Source organism: Rattus norvegicus, chromosome 18 (genome assembly GCF_021556685.1).
Source record: "Rattus norvegicus strain SHRSP/BbbUtx chromosome 18, alternate assembly SHRSP_T2T, whole genome shotgun sequence".
Taxonomy (NCBI): Eukaryota; Metazoa; Chordata; class Mammalia; order Rodentia; family Muridae; genus Rattus; species Rattus norvegicus.
Window position 1 is genome coordinate 32,220,732 of NC_141551.1, and position 24,779 is coordinate 32,245,510.

General features: G+C 39.6%; 1 protein-coding gene and 1 long non-coding RNA gene across 2 annotated transcripts in view; both read right to left on the reverse strand.

The window, feature by feature from the left end:
• Positions 1-263: 263 nt before the first annotated feature.
• Positions 264-13,410, reverse strand: Yipf5 (Yip1 domain family, member 5). Its single transcript, NM_001014150.3, is given in 6 exon segments — positions 264-1,249; positions 2,398-2,579; positions 5,335-5,480; positions 6,646-6,818; positions 12,820-12,939; positions 13,318-13,410. Coding segments are annotated over 5 exon segments (774 nt in total). The 5' UTR covers positions 12,930-12,939; positions 13,318-13,410; the 3' UTR covers positions 264-1,086.
• A 98-nt stretch (positions 13,411-13,508) lies between these two features.
• The window catches only part of LOC147999754 (uncharacterized), a 31,616-nt gene continuing 20,345 nt past the window's right edge, over positions 13,509-24,779 (reverse strand). The window contains exons 2-4 of the long non-coding RNA XR_015642930.1: positions 21,352-21,485; positions 19,700-19,787; positions 13,509-14,963 (exon numbers count right to left, since the gene is read on the reverse strand). This is a non-coding gene — a long non-coding RNA (uncharacterized LOC147999754). The remainder of the gene's footprint in view (positions 14,964-19,699; positions 19,788-21,351; positions 21,486-24,779) is intronic.

The window sequence follows — 24,779 nt, forward strand, 5'->3', positions numbered from 1 at the left end:
CCTAAGAATTGTTCAAAGTCTGAGGAAGTTTAAAAGCCAGGAGTCCACACACAAGATATGTAATACTTTTCTACAGATTCTGTCACCAGATGGCATAACGATACAAACGATACAAGTGAATTTAAAGTCGGGAAGAAATACTGTCATTCAAAATAAATGCTAACTCATATCTGCCTGTCTGTACACTTGATTACTTCTATTTTCAAAACTGGGTTTATAACAGGAGTGAAAATCAAACCTAATAAAAAGACAGAGAACAGAAGTTTAGAGAAAGTAAACTCCACAGCAGAGTTTAATTGGGAAAAATTTAATAAGCATCAAATCCACTATACATCGATAATGCAATACTGAAATTGTGAAATTTTAAATATTGTTTTCTCAAAACTTGGTGATTTCTTTTTCCTGGGACATGTGGAGACAGAACTAAGCATTCATGTGGCCAGTCCAGATTTAGCTGACACTCATGTCTAAAGAGCTGTTCACATTTCATCTCTACAGTAAGGTAGACCGGGATCTGCTTGTATCTGACTCTCAACACAGATTTCATGAGACAACTTATAGGAATGTGGAATATTTGAGGTGCAAACTCAGAAGCTCTACACTGGGATCCTGTTTTGTTCAGCTTTAACTCAGTGCATTGATCTTGAGGATGCAGCGAGTATGTTCTTTCCTAATTCCTTTGAAAAATATTTCCGTGGTAAAATTGGTTTCTTCTTTAACTCTAACTGGGTGTTTCTAAGAAAGATTATCAGCTTTGTGGTTGGTTTTCCACTTGGTAAAAATCTATCAAAAACATCCTATCATAATTTGTAAGGAAGAAGAATTGTTTGTTAAAGGCTGCAGGGTCAGGAAAGACATCGACCGCACTTCTTAGCGGTCTAAGCACACTCAGAGAGTAGCCAACAGGTGACTCCACTGTGCTCAACTTCCTGTACAGATGAACACGACTTGTCTACTTCTGTTGCTTCCAGACTACTGGCAAGCGGAATGAGCTGTACTGCAGGAATTTGCTGGTCCAATTTTAAGAGTCCAAGGTCCTTTTTATGAATCCGGCCCACAGATATCCATGTCCCAGACAAAATCAGTTCAAAAGACGGAAATCAGGGCAAAGACTCCATACAACAAAGCACAGGGATATGCCACTAAAAGTTGTTGTCCATCCATAGCTAATGCAGAAATAAAGATTTTGGAAGCAGAAAAACTACACCATCCAATAATTGTGGCAGTGAGAAGAATTCCTACCATTCCTCTGCAATAAGGGGGAAAAAAAGGAAAATTAGAAATATTAGATATCAAAAACCAAACCGAACCAAACCAAACTGAAACCATAAACTAGTCTAAGGCAGCAAACTTTTAATGCATGGTTTCGCAGAGGAGGGCACAAATGCAGAGCTTTGCATATCTACACATCAGTAGATAGGCTTCAAGACATTTTTAATCCACAAAGAGACACATATAAAGACTATTTTATCAAATGCCTACTGACTTCAAGAATGCTCAATGACTGAATGTAAGCGGCGTAACTAATTCGTTCCTTCAAGCTGTTTCCCAGCTTCGGCATTATTGGCACTTGGGCTGCCACCTTGGCTAATGGGCCAGCATTTTGCATTCTTAGGAGGCTCAACAGCTTTCAGGGCCTCTCGCCACTTAAACATACCAGCATTCCATTCCCCACAACTACCTATGTACTTACTAATCATGTCTGCAACAAGCCCAAATGCTTCAAGATGATATAACTGGACTATCAAAGAGGTTACATATAATTTTAATATGAATGAATTGAAATTTTCCATGTATTATTTAATAACCACAAATATTCACTTCATTATTGCTATAGTTTCAGTAAACCCAAAACTAGTAAAACTGATTAAAAGTAAAACTGAGATTGTATAGAAAACTTCAAATCTCATTTTCATTGTTCTTCACCCAAAATGCACATAGCACAGTTTGAATCTACATGAATGTGTTAGACTATGCTTGGCTCAGGGACTGGCAATATACCAGTGGGTGTGGCCTTGTTGGAGGAAGTATGTCACTGTGGGGTGGGCTTTGAGACCCTCCTCCTAGTGGCCTGGAAACCAGTCCTCTACTGGCTGTAGTAGGATCATGATGTAGAACTCTCAGTTCCTTCTCCAGCAGTATGTCTGCCTGATGCAGCCATGCTTCCTGCCATGATGATGGTGAACTAAACCTCTGAACCAGTAAGTCAGCCCCAAATTAAATGTTGTCCTTTATAAGAGTGGTCTTGACCATGTGCCCCTTCATAATAATGGAAACCCCTAACTAAGACAACAAGGCACAGATGTTTGCTGGATCAGGGCCTTATCAACCTGAAGGTGAAGTGCATCCTATTACATAGAACTGCCAACCAAATCTGAGTTTAAGATTAGTACTTACTGTAAAGAAAATACCACTGCAAAGCTGGACAGCAGGATCATGGGAAGAAGACAATATCCCAGGACACTTGCCACACAACCAAATGAGACACCTGTCATACTCATTAAATTTAACAAACAAAACATTCCTAAACATCCAATTGCACTGATCCCGTACACATAGCCAAACTGGATTTTGCCCGCCTATGGGAAAAGAGAAGAAAATAGGTTAAAGATGAGAAAGTGTCATTTGGGCCTCATTTCACACAAAATGACACATGCATAAACTACTCAATCCATAAGCATCAAAATCTACCGAGGTGCAGTGGAAGGACACAAAGCACTTGATTCACAACCTTCTTCTGTTTTAATCAAATTCTGATCATATTTTTTCTCTCCCTTAGTTAAAATAAATTCTGATCACACTTCTTCTCTCTCTCCCAATCCTTGAACATCCTCTCTATCTCCCTATCCATGAGACTCCATTTCCTTTTTGTAGATCTCTTTAAAACAAAACCACACAAACAAACAAACACACAAACCCACAAAACAACAAAAACCCCAAGCAAAGCTACATAAGACAAAAAGTTTTCAAAATCTACAAAATGCCGTTGAATTCCTTTTGTGTTAGCCTCTCCTGGGTGCGGGCATACCTTGAAGCATGGTTAATACACAGTGAGGCTCCACTGGGAAAGACTAATTCCCCCTTTGCATGTGGGCACCAACTGTAGACCAGACAACTTTCTGTCAGGAGTGGCGTCTGTGTCCACTTCCCCTCAGCACTGCTATCTTGCTTGAACCTGTGTAGACCCTGACTTCAAACTCTTCCTAACTTTGATGCACCACTCCCCAAAACAGTTATCTACTTTATTTCTTGGTAGCATTTGAGCTTGGTATACAACTGAATGGCAGGGAAAATCCACAAAAAGGGGGAAGCCAGAACCCAGGGAGGAGGGCGAGAAAGCCAGGTGAATGTAATGGAAAGAACTTTCTTCTCTTCACTGTTTTTCCAATCCTATACTGGATTCTACAGTCCTTTGATTAAAAACAAAAGCAAACACAATGGAAGTTCTGTTCTTATAAGATTTAGCTAGACATGGTTGCAAAAAAGCCTTAACCCAAGGACTCTGGAAGCAGAGGCAGGCAGATCTGAGTTCAAGGTCAACCTGATCTATATAAGTGAACTCCATACCATGCAAGGCTACACAAGGGAGACCTGTCCTTAAAAACAAAACAAACAAAACACTTATCAAAACAAGTCTACAGAAAAATCCCAAAAAGGAATTGCAAAAGATGAGACCTTTGCAATAAGATAAGACTAAGTCTGGAGAATGCCTCTACAGATTGTGGTAAAATCCTTGAGGCATTTGCTGGGCTTAATGATTACTTGTCAATACCTGATATAGGCTGTGGCCATTTGAAGAGTTCCTTTACTGAGAAGTGAATTAACTGAGCAATAAATAATGAATTTTACTTTGCACAGTGCTCTTAGTTTTACAATTCTCAGAGCATGTCCAGATTTGCTTTTTCTTTTGTTTTGAGACAAAGGTCTCATTCTAACCAACACTGGTCTTAAAGTCAGAGTAATCCTCCTACCTTATTCTCACAAATGCTGAGATTACAGGACTAAGACTCTCGTCTGGGTGTGGTGGTACATCAAAACAATTCTGCTAGGCTAGTTGGGCAGCACAGGGCTGTTATCCTGAAGAGGGAACTCAAGGACTAAAGTGTCAAGTCAAGGCCGAGTGGGAGTATGGGTGGAAGCTCAGGTCCTCTGGCTACAGATAGCATTTTCTATCTGTACATTACTTATCTTTTGTAATGCAGACTAAGAGAAAACAAATAGCAACTTTTTCTTTCAATATAATTTAAGAGAACTGAGAGGTAGAGACAAAAGTCTGTTATTCTTTAATATTTTAATTCATTAAAAGTATAAACGTACAGGAAAGCTATACAAGGAAATGCTGTCGAAGGGCTAGCCATTTGAACTAGTTTTAAATCTGACACAACCTGGAATCACCCAGGAGGAGTTTCAATGAGCTAATTAGATACTTATGAACATATTTGTGAGGGAAGGTCTAGATCAGGCTAGCCTGTGGATATGTTTGTGAGGGACTATCTAAATCAGGCTAGCTGTGGACATATTTACTGGGCCTGTCTAGATCAGGCTGGCCTACAGACCTGTTTGTAGGGTTTATCTAAATCAAGCTGGCCTGCGGACTTGTTTTGGGGGACTGTTCTTGAATACACTGACCTGGAAGAAGACTACATGCTTGAAAGAGGCTGAGGTTCCCTGGGTTTATGCTCTGGACTGTGTAAAATGTGAGCTAAGTGGTAGGCATGCATGACTGCACTCATTTCTGTCTGCTTTTGACTGTGGATGTAATGACTATTTAAAATTCCTGACATCTTGGCATCCAGATAGTGAGTGGTCCATGACTGGGAACTGTACTAAAATAACTGTTTCTTCTTTAGGGTTCCTCACCCCATCTCCTCTAGGTATTTTACCACAGCAACATAAACAAAATGAGGACAAGATTAAATAAATAAAACCATGATCTTTAATTCTTAAAAGTACAAGACAAGAAAAATATTGTCAATTTTCTAAAATTAAGAAATTCTGATGTTCATTTTCTCTTATTTTTTACTATTACACACACACACACAAACACACACACACCCACACACCCACACACAGCATCTCAATATATAGTTCAGAATTCACTCTTCCTGCTTCAGTTTCCTAAGGCTCTCATTACAGCTGTGATTTTGTCTCCTATATCTGGCTCAAGAAATTAGCTTTTACATGTTGCCCAATACTCACTATTGGAGAAACAATAAATATAAATTCAAGAAACCAATACACCCTAAAATCTATCAAAGAGCTGAGGCTCCATACGTCTTCTGGTGGAGTATTTAAAATCTTGCTCTTACTTTACCCAACAGCCAGTAACCTTACCAGTAGCAGTGTGGCCCCGAAGGCAAGGCAGAACACCACTGGCCCTGCCAAGTCGGTCTCATTCATGATGCTGCCATCAGATGCCCTCAGCGGGTGAAGCACCGTCAGCGTTTTTTGCCAAATGTGGTCAAAATTGATACCCAACTCTAAAACAGTAAGAAAATAAGGAGGTTAGTCAGAATTTGTGATATGCCTTTAGCAGTTTATGTAAATTTACTTAAAATTTTGCATTTGAAAGCCTTTTACACCATAGAATGAGAGACCAATTCCTTCCATTTCAAAATAGTTTTCAGCAATGGACACTCTTGTTATAAATTTTGGGATCTGTGGTCATTTCCAGAATCAGTGCCTGAACAGGACACAAAGCTAAACACAAAGGAGGAAACAGGGCTCAGCAACGGTCAAGTGATGCTTTCCTGGGTCCTCACAATCATTCTGTAGGCTGGGCTTCTGCTGATGCCTAACCCGTGTTAGAAGGGATATGGAGGTGAAAACTCCCCATACTCGAGTAAAAGAACACCTGGACACGGTTAACAAAATTACTGATTCTTTACCTGGGGCTCTGGGAAGACCCATCTACCCCATGAAATTACATGTAATTTCTTCACACATCTGTGTCCAGATTTCTGGAATATGATGTGAGAGCCACCTTGTTTTGTTTTTTTTTTAATGCAATCAATAAACTTTATTTCAACACAGATCTATAAATACTGTGACACCTGCTTTCACATCTTCCACAGGCAGAATTAATTAATAATCTCAAATAAAAGTACATGTTCACATTGTCATATTTAAATATTATGTGCACGAAGAAATGGTCTCTTCTGGCCCAACATTAACCCTCTTCTGAATAAGCTACTGACTAAAGGCTCCCTACTACTCTTTCCTAAGAAAGAAGGACATCTCCTTTAGGACTTGTTTTCACCGACCAGCTGGAGACCAGAGCATATGCTGAGTACCTCTATTATCAATATACGAAATGTGAAATGCTCAGAAATTCAAAGCTTTTAACACCAATTTAATATTCAAAACATTTAAGCTAAGCATGATGACTCACACCTACAATCTTAGCATTTATGAGGCTGAGGCAAAAGGAATGCTGCAAGTTTGAGGCCACCCTGGGCTTCATAGCAAGATCCTGTCTCAGGGGAAAAACAAAGGAAGTGGGTAGCATTTCAGACTGCCCAATTAAAGATGCTAAATTATCGAAGTCTATAAGATATTGGAAAATTCAAACTACTTGAAAATTGAAAATATTTCTGGCCTTATGCTTTTCAGACATGGTCTTCAACCTATACAATTCCAACCTACCTTCTAGCAAAGGGGGCTCCTCCTCAAAGCTGTCTCCATAGAATGTCTGAGGTGTAGGTGGCGGATAGGCCTGAGTGGGCTGGTAAATCTGCCCAGTGTACGTCTGCTGAGGCTGCATCATGTCTGGAGGGACGAATCGGCCTTGCTGAGAGTACTCACAGCCAGCATACTGCCTGCAGTCAGAGACATTTTAAGTTTCATTCTCCACATATCAACCAAGTCACACATTGCTATTCCTGGATTCCTTTTTTCCCTCCACAAGTAGAGAGTATTTAATCCTTCCAAATGTCTTTATAGGGTATCCATAGAGAAAAGGTGCTGATGGCACGCTGACAGGCCACCCGCCTGCAGTCAGAGGGACGTTCTTAGAGGAGCCTCCTGTTGTTGGCAGCGTTTACACATTGGCATACACACGAATTAACTATCACACCAGGGTACCAACAATAAAAACTCAAGTCAGGACCATGTTCTCCTCCTACTGACAGAATGAAATAAGTGTATGCTGAAGATAATAAATGAAGTTTGGGGATGGCAGACTTGACTACACTCTCCATAGTCTGACTACCCATGGAACCATTGTTCTTTCACATATCATAGTTTAGTAGATTGCAAATGAGAAGACCTGGGTAAGAAACATCAATTTTAAACTGGGGGGTGGGGAGTGAAGGGCAAGAAAAGGGGAAGATCAAGTTTGTTCTTTGTGACAGCTTTCTGAATACAATGTTTCTAGACCATCTTTGGTTGAATTGTGCTTTAAAGTTTTCTAAGGGACTGTACACTTACCACCTCCCTGGACTCACACCAAATCCTGTGTCTTCAGGAAGAACGCTTCACTGTGTGCTATGAGAGGGAACGGGACTGCACTAGAGTCCTGTGTATAAATACCTGTCTCACCATACTCCAGTGCTTCAGTGCACTGACCTTATTACATAGTGAGCAGTACGAAATTAAAATAATTATTTTAAAGATATTTTAAAACGATAGCCTACTTATTTTTGACTATTTCTGGTTTCTGTTTGAAAAATGCAAAAATGTAGTAAGAGTCATTCATGCTGATATTTTAAAAATAAAACTAATCTTAAATTAATTACCCAATTAAAAAATGAAGCAATGCTAAGTGTTCAGCTATCTAAAGTCCTTTCTGAGATTTTAAAAGTACAACTAATCAAAGTGCCAATAACACTAGGCTGTGGATGGGCCGTCTCCATCAACCTCCCACCATGTGAGGCTCAAAGCCCTTCCCAGAGGGGGGACGGGAAGAATGTAAGATCCAGAAAATGGAGGCCAGCTGTGCAGTTCTGCCTTCTGACGTGTTCTACTGCTGTACACATAAGCTGGCAGAATCGGCGCTTACTGTAACGAGCCTGCACGAGATCAAGTTAGCCAAAATTACAGCATGGCTTGGGGACAGGCCAGGCCCCACCCTTACAAGAACGCTACTGGAGCCAACAGCCGCTGAGGGAAGAGTCACTGTTCCAGGACACGGCCAGCATGCCCCAGTCCATGCCACTAGCCTATGCACACAGGCAGTACTAATCACACTCGGGATGTTACTAACAACCAGTAGCCTATGCACACAGGCAGTACTAATCACACTCGGGATGTTACTAACAACCATAAAAAAGAAGACATGAAGTCGGGAGGGAGACGACCAGAAGGCACGAGGAGCTGGAGAGAGGTAATGAATGGATACGATAACTACACATTGTATGAATGTAACAAAAGTCTCAAAGAACAAAAATACCAACATTTAAAAGTCAATTGGCTAACTCTAAGATGAGTTATTGCAATATGGAAGTGTATCTTAACTACTTCAAATGTTCTAAATACCCGCTTTCAATGTTATTATGTGCAAAGAGCTACTTTGTAAGAGTTTAATGTGAATTGTCTATTACTAACTATAACCCCATAAAATGGGTCTAATATTGCCCTCATTGTGAGGATACGTAAACTCAAATTTGAGTTAAAATAATTTGCCACTGTGGTGTCAGGATTCAAAACCAGACTATTTAACTCCGTGATCATCAACTTTTAATAACTAATAAGCACTGTCTCAAAATCCTTCTTTACACAGACAGCTTCAAAATTATATTCTGTATCTGTAGGTTCCTAGCTTTTCTGGAATACAGACATGCCGATTTCCTATGTGAATACCCACTTACACAAGAACAACCTTCATCAGACTCAGCGAGCTGAGCAAGGATAACAATTCTCCTTTCCTGACTCAGAATATGCTGCTGTGTTGATCTGTTAGCTTTTACCAGAGGCCATGTCATCACAAGAGTATCTCCATACAGAGGTTTCTACAAGCTGAGTAAAGAGTTTATTCTTGGGGAAAAGCAGGGAGAGGGAAAGAAGGAATACACGTGAAACCAGAAGGAATAGTATAGCTAGCAGTTCTAAAACATTCTAGTCTTAGAGTCCCTTTGTAGTCTTAAAAATCTACTGGAATGGGGCTGGGGATTTAGCTCAGTGGTAGAGCGCTTACCTAGGAAGCGCAAGGCCCTGGGTTCGGTCCCCGGCTCCGAAAAAAAAAAAAGAACCAAGAAAAAAATCTACTGGAAATCCAAATATTTTGAGTTTTTAACTACCAATATTTATCAAGGAAATTCATATTTAAAAATTAACTCATTTGAAGTAACTTGAAACATACTATACTTTATGACAAAACTATTTATAATAAAATTACTAAGAAAAATTAAATTGTATAGCTAGATTTTTTAAATCTACCTTTGCAGTGAGTTGTGATTTACTGTTACTGTGCTAGTTAAAGTAGTTGAAGAAAATCTAGTGTTGCAGACTAGGTATGATTGGAAAACTGAGTAGTATAATATCCTTTTCAGTCTTGTAAAGAAAAACAATGTAAGACAAGATTCCTTGGTAGCTCTGGCTGATCTGGATGGAGCTCACTGTGCAGACCACGATGGCTTTGACTTCAGAGATCCACCTGCATCTCAGGTGCTAGTGCTACAGGTGTGCACCACCACATCTGGCCACAAATATTTTTAATGCTATATTTAAACTCAAAACAAAACTGTCATTTTTTTTTTAAAAATTCAATTTGCAACATAAACTTGAAACAGTATCAATGAACTTTTTATGCCCTAGTTACATTAAAATATATTGTTCTGTCCTACATTTTTAAGTGGGTTGCATTTCTCATATATAATTTTTTAACATTACTTGCCACTTAAAAATGTTAGCTTTATATGTACCATAGTCTAAACATTAGAAAAATCACATTTGTTAAAATTGTCCGTTAACTTCATCGGGAGAAAAAAAAATGCTTATCTGCTTGGAAGTTATTGATGATGTGCACAAGTTTTCCAAAATTCTCATTTTTGTCTGAAAACTTGAAACTGATTGATCACTGGTGACAAATACTAGCATTTGTTTTTCTTGAAATGAAAAGTTCACTAATTTTTGAAAACTTAGCTGTGAAATGCTGAATTCTAACTAATCACAGTAAGTTCATTGTTTTAAATAAATAGGGTCTCCATGAAAAGCCAGTGGCTCAGCTAGCAACTTATCCTGTGTATCTTCCTAGAGATAGTGTAATTTCAGTATGGACGTGTTGAGTGACACAGAATATTAAAACGATGTGTATTAAAGTGTCAGGACTGAGTAACAGTCACAGTTCTTCCTGCGTCAGTGGGGGAATCCTTAAATGAAATCGCCTTACTCTGCCTTCCCAAGTATACGGCAACAACAAGTACAACATCAGTTCCCTGATTCAGACTCAGGGACCAGACCTTACTTTTACAACACAACATACTAGAAAATGTTGATATACTTGAAAGGTACGGAATGTATTTTTTACTTTAGAAGCTCTCTAGAAAATACCTTAAGAATCATGGAGCATCTCAAAGTGAGTGCCACTGACTATAAGCTAGAGGTACTGTAAGCAACAACGACTTCAACGAACGACGGGACTGTCATCCCCTCTTTCAAATGCAGTGTAAAAAGGCATTATGGGACTTTACTATTTCAGGACCTGTTCTGGAAATTTGAGTCACTGTTGGTTGCAAACCAAACTATGTCATGGCAGGCGTAATTTTTACGGCAATGCTTTCATAGCAGGCAAGTAGCACATGCTATGTCAACACTGTTAAAATCTGTGTCAACAGCAAAGACAAAATCTCAACATAGGTTGTGGACTTATGGTCATATAAATATTTCATAAAATGTTATCAGATAAGCTAATGGTAAAAATGTAACCGCTCTCAGTTTCTTAAAATAAGTGACTGGTATTCCTACAGATTTTAAGGGCATGTCTAGAAAATGATGTGGGATCCCCAGACGACATGGTGAAATACCAGAAAGAGGAACCCATAAAATGTTAAAGGCTGACCTCAGAGGGCAACTTCAGAACAGTGAGGTCAGTTAAGTCAAACTTTACAGCAGTCCAGATATTAAACTCCTTGAACCTAGATTTTCCCTAACAGTTCAAGTTACCACTGACTTTGATTAACAAGTCAGCAAAGCCAATCAAACACAAGCTGCAGAAATATTGAAAAGATAATGAGGTGGTACATCTACTTGCAGGAAGCAAGGGAATCTAATTTTTTCATAAAGCTTGGGAATATCACAAATATTGTTGCTGCCAAATCATAGCTTTCGCTTCCTCAATCATAATTCACAAACCTGCATGTATACTAGCTGAAGTTATGGATATGTAAAATATCCCCAATGCTTACTGACATGACTGTTCAGAACAGAAGTCGGTGAATACTCAGCACCAGGGTTTGTGCGCAACAGCTACATGGGAAAGGGTAAGGAGGGGACAAGTCACACAGTTAAGTTACAAAAACATGGTCAGGACACAAAACTGGAAAGAGGGTAGCCTGGGAAACTGCATTCTAAATAGAAAAACTTATGAGTCTAAAGAGAAAAGATCATTTGGTCAGAAGAAGGCTAACATACCGTGTCAGGCTCTTCGAAAATTCTCTTGTTTAGAGATTTTCCAGATGAAATCTGGTTACACATTTATGTATTTTGGTTAAGTGAAAGGGACTCTCTCTGCATGATTTTTAATACTGTCCAACTACTTCAGAGTAAACTGTCATTGGTATATAGTTGAGACCAGAAAAAAAATCTAATCCACAAAGGATGTTTTTATATACTCATTCCTTCATCAACAGCTTAAATTGGAAGATATATCTATCTATGCCTCAAATTAAGTACATTCAAATAATCAATGGGTTATAAAAATTAGCCTGAATTTTCTTTGTGCTTAGAAAGCTCTGGCACAGTCATTTACACAACTAACGGAAGCACATCCTAGTAGTGCCTGTGTTTCACAGACTGACTGGACTCACAGCTTTCCCTTGCTCTCATCCCGTAACAGTCTTTATAAAATCTGAATTCAAGATTTATAAAGGTGCACAGATGACATCTAGTACCAGGTTATGTGTCTGCTATGTAGGTATATATGAGTGTATCCATGCATTTCTAGAAAATAGGCTCATCGTTTCTGTAAGACTCTCAGAAAGGTAAAGACCATCGGGAAGGGGTAAGCACATGGAAGGCCTTCATTCAAGGGAGCAATCACTAAGCTTTATCCCATCATTCTAAGAGACCAAAGATGTGATGTCCAAACGAGAAAGCTGAAAACTTTCAACCCCAGACACCACATAATATATATGATCTTATTTTTTCTTAACAGTTCAGACCCTAAGGTGTTTGAATTCTCTTCTTCAACCTGAAAATGGTCTTCTCTAGGACTAACCATAACACTTCAGTGAGAGGAGTAATAACGATTATCAACAGCCTTATCAGTCACCAGATGACTCATAATGGGGAGCTTACACTGCTGATAATGTCTGAAAGCCAGACTTACCTATCAAATAATTTTTAATTTTTAGAGAATAAATAGCCTTATATTCCAGGTAGCTGAAGCACCCATCCAGACCATCTGTAAATATTATTTCAACAAGATACTCGCCCCTTTTTGGCACACTCTAATATTTTTCTTTTTCAGGAAATAAATCATAAACAGAAATAACCCTTCCAAACTCAAATCAACTGTCTTGTCTCTCTAGACCAAGAAAAATGGCACTAAATCACATTTCTGAATAGGAATCAGTCCACATATTCATTTTTTTAAAGGCAGAACCGGGCATACATTCGTTCGTGAATTACAGACTAAGTAAGTTGTCAAAGTTGAAAAGTTACTTGCTGTAGGGTCCTCCACTTCCTCCATAGTCATAGGACTGCTGAGATTGCTCATCGATGCTGTAACTTGTCTGGTAGAAACCGCTGTTTAAGTTATCAAAGCCTGACATTTCAAACGATCTGCAACAGAAGAGAGACGGCAAACTCGGTTTACTCCCAAGGTCCTACTTGGTTCGTCTGCGGTTCTGTGATTAACCAAATACCCTCAGACGGGAAGCTCTTCTGTAACCACAGTCCGTGGTCTTGAGGTGGGGGTGGGGAACTGAGGTCAGAGAAGACCCTTGGAACTTGGGGAGAAGATAGGCCTGAGGTAGAGGCGAGGTCGTGCGTAGGCGCCGTTACACATACATATAGAAACTAGGGGCCTCGCAGTGCAGGGTCTTGGGAGAGAGTTGGGGGTTTGAGGGAAAGACCACGGCCCACGCAGACAGAACCGGTAGCCGATCCGCACAACTGCTGCCAGAAGCCGAAAGGGCAACATGAGACCCGGACACTCACCAAACGCTCCAGCGGCCGCAGCGGCTGCAGCTCCTGCGGCCCTTAGTAACCCCCCAAACTCAGTTCCAGACCCGGCAGTAGCCCTGTTGCTACGTGTCACAAGCCGAGGAACTGTTTCCGGGGCACGCACGCCCGCGCAAGCGTGTTAGCTGTTTTTGCGCAGTCTGGTTTGGTTGAACTCCCTAGGAATGTGCGTGTTTGGCGGGTGGGGGCGGGACTTACAGATGGTCGTCTTGACTGATTCGTCCTGTGACGAACCAATAGGGAACAGGAAAAATGCTTCCGGCAACCGTAGAGCAGGGGAACCGAGTGCACAAGCGCTTCAGTGGCCAGTTGATATTTTGGAGGGAATTTTTCTTAGGCGTTGGGCAGAAGGATGGACAGAAATTCTGGGTGATTAGGGAGGCACCTCTGCTTTTCTGGACTCGTTGATTTAGGCGCCACCACAGGATTTTATATCTATTACTTAGTCGTTACAGCCTTATGATTTTGCTTTTGTAAATGAGTCTGAGTTCATTCTCTATTAGCAGCAGGAAACGGTATTGTCTGTCACCAGAAAATACTAAGTGATACTCGTTAGCAACTATTACTGTGAGTATATTAATGAGACAAGTGTAAGAGAATGACCATATGCCAAGTTTTCATACTGTGGGAAGTGTCTAAAGATTGTTACATTCAATGTCTCATTCAATGTCTTTACCAATTATTTGCGTACAAAGTGCACTATACAAATTTGCTAATATTTATTCTAAAAATCGGGTCAGACTTATTTATTTGGCCTAAGAAGTAAAATTTATTATTTGATCGATGAGCGAGTTGGTTTACATATTTAATTGGCTAAGGCATTATGCCATGTGTATGCATAAATGCATATTAATATTTCTATGGATGTGTTAAAGTCCACCTCAAATGTCCTATCTCTGTTACACAAAACTGTCCCCAAGTCCTCAGAAAGATATGTTTTAAAAAAATGGAAAAGCGCGGCGTATGAAGATCTGTTTTAAAGTGTGCCAGTACATGAACTATGCAAACTATGATACCAATAGCCAACTTTGTTGTCATTTGTATAGAAAAAGTTGGTAAACAGTGGCACTTTGTGCAAATTTTCATTTCCTGGGAATTGAGAAAAGGAAGTAAGAATAAACTGATAATTTGAAGTAAATGTATTCAGTCTGTATTAATTTCCTAGTCTGCTCTAAAGTCCTTAAGATTACCAAAATCAAGGTTTACAGGATTGCTACCCTTTGAGGGCTATAGGGGAGAATCTGCACTTACCTGTCTCTCAGGTTCTGGTGGAGACTGCAGACCTCAGCCTTACTTGGTTTATAAATAGATCTCTCTTCATCTTCACATAGGATCTTTCCTGTTTGTTCCCACAGATCTCCCTCACTGCAGGTCTATCTGTCTCAATTTGCCTTTCCTAAGGCCAACCGATCATATTAGGGGAAGGCATAAATGACGTCATTCTAACTTGATTGCCTCCACAAAGGCTCTTCCTGGAGTTACATTCCCATCATGGGTGGAGTTCCCAAGTTGCTTGTTGATTGTCTCCTCTGCTATTTGGTACAGAGAAAATTCCTCAATTGGGTTCCAAGGAGGTCCAATACACACTGAAGGCAAATGCTGAAATAAGATTTTGTCAGTTTCTGGAATAAAAACAAGAGATCATTGAACTATAAACAAGTATAGGCTGTTGAAAAATGCTAATGGCTAAGAATACGCATTTTAAGTACAGATAGTTTGTATATTTTTCCCATTTATTCTGGCTTTTAAGAATCCCAGTAAGACCTTTCAAAGAGGCATGATTTCTCTTTTAATTTTCTCCCTTGGTAAAGCTAAGGTCACTTAACCCATAATGCTTTTCATGTATGTGGGTTGTTAGACTGCTAAGTCCACTATTATAAAGCCACCTAAACTCTTCCTTAAGTGAAAATTATTTTTACTTTAAAACAACCAGAGGCATGTGAAATTAAACTTGGGATTTTCATTAAAGTGGACATTTAGTTTTGGAAGTGACAGACAAACATGTTTTTGCATTTTGCTTTTACATTAAATAGTAATGGTGCTTTTTACTCTTTTGTATTCCTAATGTTGAACAATGTAATGATCATAAATCCCTTACTGTATAGGACAGTAAATTTTTCCATCCATGCCCACTCGGATTTTACAGGTGAGTGTTTGAAGAAGTGAAGGGATGTATTGTAAGGAACCAAGAGTTCAAGTATAGTCTTGACATTTTTTGATCCTCTCAGAGTCCCAAGATTCTAGCTATTAGTTCCCATGTTCTTGCCAGATGCACTCACCATTCAAAGGAAAAGCTCCCCTCTGGGTAGCTTCCTCTGCTTCTATGACAAACAGTTGCACCCACCCTGGTCTTCAGCCTAGGAGGTTTTCTCTCCATATGCCAGTGAAGTTAAAATAGGCAGTTCTATCCACTCATAGGGTCCGGATATCACCTCATCCTCTAAATTCTAAAAGCTCGAGCCCATATTAGTGTACTCTACTCCGAGAGCCACCACAGTGTTGCCCACCTGGCATTCAGGGCTCCCAATAAGCTACATGTGGATATGATATAAACTGTTGCCAGTCTCATGTCCAGTGGCAGGTTTAGCCTGTGTTCTGCCACCTGGTTTCATTTAGGGGGTAATTAGGCTCTTATTTCACCAAGAGAACAAGTAGAAGATGATCGAAATCATGGTCAAAAGGGCTAGTGTCAAATTCACCTACAATTGCTGTCCCTTTCAGCTGGTAGGTGACAAAGATTGGATGCTAAGTGAAGGAAAAAATCTAACTACACTAGACATCATTGGGATGTCTAGTTTATATCTAAACTCTGGCTCATAGAACAATGCTATATTACAATTTTTTATTTATTTAACAAATATGTATAGAGATGCTGATTTGCCACAACAGTCCCCTTTATATTCTAAACTTGAAGAAGGTCTACGCTCACATCACCCTGAAGGCTGGCTGCAATCCAGTCATTTTCTGTTGTTTTCCTGGAAAAAAAAAAACACTCTTCCTCAAGGCATATAACTGGGTTAGGATCATTATATAGTTTTCCTAAAGCCAGAATCACTATTTTGTGTTTGTGAACTAGAGTTTCCAGGACATAAAAGGCTCACATCTGCAGAATTGCTGCCTGGAAGAATGTTTATAAATATCTGCCACTGGATGTCCTTTCTGTCAGTGGTAGCAGCACCAGTAGATAAGAAGCCTTCATCTGCTTCCAAGACATGGTCTTAAGCACTGGTGTCCATGGTACATGGGTTTAGAAACTGGGGGATAGTAGAGCTTGAAAATCCTTTGATCTGTGTTAGAATGGGGTTAGTGGATCTGTGCTAAAGGAATCTACAGGAGCATTAATTTAGTTGCCATTTAATTTAATTTAATTGTCATTTAGCTCTAAGTTCCTGTGCTGTATTCCTGAAGACCATTATCCTATCTTTAAGTTACCTATTTACAAAAATTTAAAAGAGTGAAAACAAAACACCAAAACCTTATGGCTTAAAATATCTATCATCACATTTATCTCTCACATGTCTGTGGTCTGGCAGGGGCTTGCCAGGAATATCTGGCCTGTGTTCCACAGAGCTTCAGTTGGGCTTGAAGGAATGGTGTTAGTATCTGAAAGTTTACTTCTATCTAGACTGATGGGAAGGGATTATCTAGAGCTCTAGATCAGAACATCCATATGTGGCTTCTTCAAGTGTCTTGAGTCATGTTCAAATGCAGTGTCAGGATGTCTGGGGCATCTTGTGAGTCAGTCAAATGCTGCACTTCCATTTCTACATCAGCCTTTAAAGCCACACTTTGGATGCACTCATTGACAGGAACATGTCTCTAATACTGGCCCTGATTCAAGAAGAGTGGAATTAGACTCTAGACTTTAATAGAAAGATTGTCAAAGATTCTTCTTTTTTATATATTTTAAAACTACCACCTTCCAATAGAATGAAAGTAGGAAAGAACAGCGCATATTTCATAGCCAGAGAGGCTATTATTCATTAGCAGAATATCTATCTAGAAGACTCTCTTCTCACAGTGTTTCCAAAGGATATGAAATAAACCCCTTGCAGAGACAGTAATACCATTTATTGAAGTTCTATTCTCAAAAGCCTAGAAATAGAAACATCTATATGACATCACTGAATGAAGAAATTATGCACATACATACTACATACATACATACATACATACATACATACAGACAGACAGACACACACACACACACACACACACACACACACACACACACGAGTACATATATTAAACAGCCAGAGGGACATGTCTTTCAAGTTATTTAAGCTCTATTTGTAACAATGTGGATGAAATTTAAGGCCAGCAGAGAAAAACCCTGTGTGATCTTTACATGTGAGATGTAAAAGCCCAAACAACTTGAATATATAGAAAATAGCTAGATAGATATCGGAGGCAGGAGAAGAGGGGTATTGGAATATGTAAGTCATCAGATATGCAAGCTGAATAGGATTATGGTTGTGTGTGCTCTTGGAGTAGATCAAATATAATAGGTACATTGTTTTTGAGAATTTCATATATGATTACAGCATTTACACTATTCATTTCCCCTTTTGGCCCTTCAACTCTTGCCATATCCATCCTCCACTCCTTTTCAAATTCATGACCTTCCTTACTATTACTGCATATTTGGCTACTGGGCTTGAGTATCTATCAGGGGTTCATCCTTGTAGAATACCGATTGCCCCTCTTAGCAGCCCTTAAATGCCCATGCTGTGAGATTTCCCTCATCCACATGGGCACACTGATTTTTCACTTTTCACTGGAGTACATTTTAAGGTACTGTTATTGCAAAAGAATGGTGGCTGACATGATAGACATTTTTCATTGTTTAACTGTCATAATTATGGCATTACATGTCTGATATAAAGCTTCATATGTTAAATAAGCAGAAGAAAATCTAAGAACAAGCAGAAGAGGGGTATAGGGCACAGTCCACCATTAAATGAGAGCATTCTAAATTTGTCCTGGTCCCTGACCTATGAGCGAAGGATGACTTCAGGGTTGACAACATTGACAGTTCTCTTGCTGTTCTGGAATCAGAGCCCTACAATAGCTATGCACACGTAGAGGTAACGTTCCATTGTTGGTGAATTATTCTAATTTTCTCACAGTTATTCCTCGTGAACACATTGCCTCTGCAACAAACACTTTCATCACAAGAGCCAAGCACTATGGATAACGAGTCTAATGCATGTGTCCCCGCATCAAGTTACCCTGAGTATTTGCTGTTTACTTAGGTTTCCATAATACAAATTAAGATGATACAGTTTTCTAAACTTTCAAGTCAGCACAGTAGTTATCCCATTCATCTTCTGCCCCCTACTGGTTCTTGTGTCGTCTTTCCATCCTGTTTGTATCTAAGTTTCAAGTCTTTTGACCGTAAGAAGGAAAATTAGTCTTCAGCACACGTGCTTCATTATACAAATGAGGAGAAGGTGATTCGGGAAATGTGAGGCTTGTCCCATGTCACATATCCAGTTAGAACTGTGCTACTGCTCCCTCGCATGGCTTTCAAGTACAGCCCAGAAACACAAGAAAGTCTTAATAACGACCAGGACTGTTTCTAGAATATGGAGGGTGCTCAGAAAATATTTGCTAAATTACAGTATGCAAGCATGTACGCCTGATTTTGTTGATCTAATCATCTGCTGATGAACATTTGGATTGCTTCCACTGTGTAACTCTTGTGAGTAATTCTGCCATGAACATGGGTGTACAAATATCTGACACGTTGATTTTTAATTCTGTTTTATATGTAATCAGATGAGAGCAGGTACATGCAAGAAGGGTACGGCTGTAGACGATCAGAAGTGCCAGAACATGAAGTAATTCTGTTTAAGCTGTTGGGCAACTACTATATTATCTTCCTAAGTGACACTGGCATTTTACAACCAGAACAACAATGTACGCAGGTTTCAATTTCTCAGTAACCCGGTCCATACTTGTTTCTCTTCTTCTCTCCATAGCAGCTACCCTCAATTGGATGGTGTGATTTAGGGTGTACTTTGATTTGTATTTCCCTAAATAATGGTGACATTAAGCACATCATATGTGTTTGGAAAAACTTGTGATCAAGTCATTTGATAAAAAGAGATACTTAAGTGTCACACCAAAACATTGTTAGCAAATAATAAATTCTGTTCTCCTTGAGATTTGATATACTGTTACTGTTTATTTTAGATTTAAATATAGTGATAAAATACATCTCAATGAGGTAGATATTGTCTTTAGTCACCAGTGAAACAAGAGTACAGGTAAGTAAATTGTTCAGAGTCATATGGCTTTTAACCAGTAGAATCGCAATTGGAAGGTAGACGTGACTTAGAATCTATACACTTACCTGTAGCATGATGTTGCCTTTCTTACACCACTCAATATTTTCAAAGTATCCTCCATGTCTTTCTTTGCTGTTGTCCTTGCGATCTCTTCTGCATGAGATTATATTGCAGATTACTGGTTATCAAATGCAAATTACTCACATTATAACAAGGAGCTCATTACCTGAGTGGATCTCCATCGATTATGTCAATGCCTGAGGTTCCTATTTTAGGAAAGACATTCAGAACCCTTATTTGGCCAAGCTAGCAAATAACTAGGGTGTATGTTAGTATATACAGGCCATAGATTATAAAAGGAAAACCATAAATATGATGCCAGTCTTACCAATGTTGTGTTAGACCTTTACAAAAGCACGGCAGGGGATAACAGATTACAGTCCCCACTCAGAGCCTAAGGGAACATGATTGAAAACATGAACAGTATATTATTCCTACCAGAAGTCAGAACTATTCATCATCCGAACATCTGTTCTTTGCTGTGTTAAGATCTTGAGTGATACTTTAGTTTTAAGAAATAGTTACAAGGTCTTGTTCGTATTTCCTTCACCTCCTAAACAAAGTAGGAGGTCTGAGCCAATTTGCTTAAGGCAAACACTACGGTCTGCTTGTTCTGCCTGGAGCACACTCTGAACACAGGCAGAGCGTCAAAGGCAGCTCATTCAGAGCATTGTAGTGTTGCTATGCACTGCAAAAAAGGATCTATTTAGGAACAACTTGTTTGCAGTTTTCATTTAGAGATGTCATACTTTATCATAGTGATGGAAGCTATAGTAATAGTTCTGATAGAGAATAGGAAGAAAACTAGAGGAGAAAAATTGTGTTCTAGCCACTTATATTGAAATATCACCCAGTTTCCTCATCATAAAAATGGTGTTCACACAGAGAGAGACAGAGACACAGACACAGAGAGAGACAGAGAGAGACGTACAAAAAGAGTGAGAGAGAGGTTGGAGATTGGAATGGGAATGTATTAATTCATGTATCCATTTATTGACTTGTGATTCCTCATTGAATAGCTATTGTCTGGCACTGGACCAGACATTGGTGATCAGCTGTGAAGATAAGAATAAAACTGACTTCTTCCCTTGCAGAGGCGTTGTGTGACTTTTGGTGAGAAGATATGAACAAATACCTCTTCATCCTAGAAAGGGCACAGACAACAGACCCAGGAAACAATTGTATCCAAAAGTAGCGCAGTGAACTGATACAGGTTATAGGAACACTGGGGACTGAAAAGAAGCTGCATTGCTGAACAGCCCACCCCAGCATAGGTCACACTTCTGCAAAGTAGCCTGCCTGGGGCTCCCAACAGATAGCTTGGCTATCGGGAGAGTTCCCTACCACAGCAATTGCAAGCTTAAAACCTTGTTGGTTGGGTTTGGGAATATTACAAGTCACTGAGCTGATTACAAGTAACCAGGCAAGTTGCACAAGCTTCTCTCCCCAGGAGGAAAGGCTTTAACTCAGGTAAATAGCCATGAAAGGAGAGATTAGACCATCACTTGTGGGTACAGCTTCAGGTGTTCATAATACTCATTAGGATGGTTCCTAAGTTCCATATAAACAGAAACTTAATACTGCCAAGGACCAGCCTGGGCTTGGAGAGGGGTTCTGAGGGAAGGGGTATTTGAGAACAGCAAAACAAATGACTCACAGTTAAATCGTGGTTCCAAGCTGGCAACCTACGTTCTGCTTGAGACAGCTTTCCAGATCGCTCTGTTTTCTTCTTTCTCTGGAGTTCTCCAGACTGCTCTCTCTATTTTCTCCCAGCAGTTCTCTCTTGCTATTCTAAAAAAAAAAAAAAAAAAAAAAAAAAAGTCTGGGTAGAGCATCTCTTGCAGATTATAAGTCTAGTCTTTTATTTTACATAGCCAGGCAGCCATTTACTTCCAGTTTCCTTATCATTATACTATAAATCATCATTCTAGTGACCCCAGCCCCTTTATTCTTAGAAGACATCAAGCACACTTTTTTCCTTAACACTGCAAAAGAATTCAGAGACCCGTCTGCCTTTGTTAAGCACAGACCATAAACTAGCTGAGGACCTTGCCCTGACATTACCATTTCTACCATGCCTGGGTCTGGACCTGAACTCTCTCTCTATCTCAGACTGACCTCGAACTCAGGAATCTGCTTGCTTTTATAAGCATAAATGAAAATCTTAGCTGGGTGGGATCTCCTGTGATTACCACACCCTAAAGCTCGTTATCTCCTTCCTTAGTATTTTTTCTGACAAGCTGGCTCATAGTGCAGCTGCTTTTCTTCTTTTAGATTCCTGAGGCCCCTCATATAATTCATACTGCATTATATGCATAGCTGAGAAATTATATATTTTTGAACTCATGGTTTTAGAGTTCTTTTCCACAGCCCTCAGGCCTGTCCTGAAGGTCCCAGTGTTTATGGATTTTGCCGAGACACTAGCTATGCCTTCCCCTCCCAGACAGGCGCTGTCTCTGATTATCATGGAGTCATTAATATTAACTGATAGGACATTCCTTGAATGAGGAATGTAAAAATATATACATTATGGGGCCAGGGGAGATGGCTTAGTGGTTAAGAGCACTGGGGCTGGAGATTTAGCTCAGTGGGGCTGGAGATTTAGCTCAGTGGTAGAGCGCTTACCTAGGAAGCGCAAGGCCCTGGGTTCGGTCCCCAGCTCCGAAGGAAAAAAAAAAAAAAAAAAAAAAAAGCACCCCTTTCTCAGCTGCATTTTGGGCTGGGGATTTAGCTCAGTGGTAGAGCGCTTACCTAGGAAGCGCAAGGCCCTGGGTTCGGTCCCCAGCTCAAAAAAAAAAAAAAAAAAAAAAAGAGCACTAACTGCTCTCCCAATAGTCCTGAGTTCAATTCCCAGCAACCACATGGTGGCTCACAACCACCATGCTCTCTTCTGGTATGTCTGGAGAGAGCTAGAATATATATATATATATATATATATATATATATATATATATATATCATACATTATTATACCAACAAGCCTTATGCCCACAGCAGCCATCAACAGTAAAGGAGGCCGATGCCTACTGGCCTTGTCCCAGGGGCAGAAACCATGTCATTCTACCCCTAACAAGGCCATGATGGACCTGGCATAACCCTACATAAAACACAAATCTTTTGCATGTGAGAGATATGAAAAAGCAAAGTCACTTACTGGTGAAGTGTTTTTCTAAGACTCCTTTTCCAGCTTTCGATTGCAGATCATTTATATGAATTCGGTGTCAGTGACATAATGCCTTGCTCTGGTTCATTAGTGTTCTAATAATTAATAGTTTATTGAGTACAGATATTCGGGTAGTATTTTAATTTTCACTTTCCTTTTATTCTTTGGACTTTCATTGTTTTTATTTAAATGGGGAAGGGCCGAAAAGTAATAGGGTTTTATCTTAAAGTCCAAAATATCAACTATGATTCTAGTACCTTCTTCAAATTAGACTTATAGAATGATGATAAGAGAGAGGAATGACTTCTTTTTATAGTTTCAGGTTGAAATTTTACTGACTGAGCATATACGATGATGTGGGGGAAAGACACGAATGACTCAAGGTTATTAAGAAGTGAATTTATAATTGCTTCTTTATTGAATAATCTCGGGTGTGTCTAAGCTGTGTTTAGGAGAAGGCTGATTACTGAGAGTCAGCTTGGCGCTTGCTAGAATATGGCCAGCATCAGTAGCACTCTATCTCAGGCTGAGAGTGTGTGAGAAGAGATTTATTGGCACACGTCATTGCTCCCACTGCCACCTCTCCCCACCTACCGTCTCCTGGAAGAGGATATGGCTGGTTTAGGACGCAGTACTTTCCTGAGTGTGGAGTTTATACCATGGGAAACTGGAGAATTATGGGTCTGGTTTTGCTACCTGCTTTCTCGATTCTTGGCACAATTGAAGGGCTTCTTTGACATAGAAGTGGCTAAGCAAATGCTTTGATTTGTAACAGACCTGTCCAAGTCTTAGATTTCATTGACTCTATTTTACTTCTGTTTTATTATTGATATACAATCCTTCTTTTCCTAAATATCCTTTGCTAGTACTTATGCAAAGCCAGTATTTACCATATCTCTCTCTGGAAATTCATTTGTGTGCTGGATACAACTATTAAGGTCAAAAGATGTTACAGCTTCTACTTTGTCAGTGGAGAGAAGAAGAAAAAATAGTTTCAGCAATTTCTTGCCCATTGGAGTTTAGAGTTATACATCTGGATGTGGGCTTTTTAATTCTAAATCCTTTCTTTAAACCTCTTAGGCTATTTAACCGGATGTGGTTAGCCTGCTGAGTAGGAGACAGGGCATTTCAATATCTGGCAAATGCCATTGAGCTGCTTCAGTGGGAAGGTAGTTTACTGTCTTCCTACCTCATTGTCTACAGAACACATTTAGCAAGGCACTGACTAACAGAATTGTCATTATACCTAAGGGGACACAAAGATACACACAGGAGAAGATGCAATTAATGAAGAAGTAAATTGTGAATGATAAGGACTGGGTGGTGGTGGCTGGGCAGAACTTGATATTCCATCAGAATGATATAATGCTGCCTTTCCTGATAAAGTGCCTGGAGCAGCACCATGACTCCTAAGAGTTGAGAACCAATACCAACTCGATCTTTCCTTGAACAGACAGTCTTCCTATACAGAAGTGTCTTCCTATACAGAAGTGTCAAGGAGGCAACTTGCATGCAGTTAGAAGTAAGTCCTAACACCATGCTGTGTTCATATACGGCGACACAGTATGTACACTGATTTGCATATGCTTTGATAAAAATGATGAATAAATACTGAATTATATTAAAGCACTCATCTAGAATTTTGGGACCTTCAAAAAGATTCCAGATACCTTACTAAAGGTACTGAAGAATAAACAGTCTGTAATCTATCTTCAGAACATGGCACTGTTTTGAAATGACCTTATAATCTCTTAGGGGGGAATGCAGAAGGTACAAAGGATCTTTTAGTACAATTCCAGGGAACCCGAGAGGTTTATAATGTTCCCGCATGGGCCAGGGTTAAGACCTGGGAAGTTTAAAATAAACTGTGCTAGGTAATGAGGGTGTTTCTGGAAGACAGCCTTCCTTTCCAAGTGACTGCG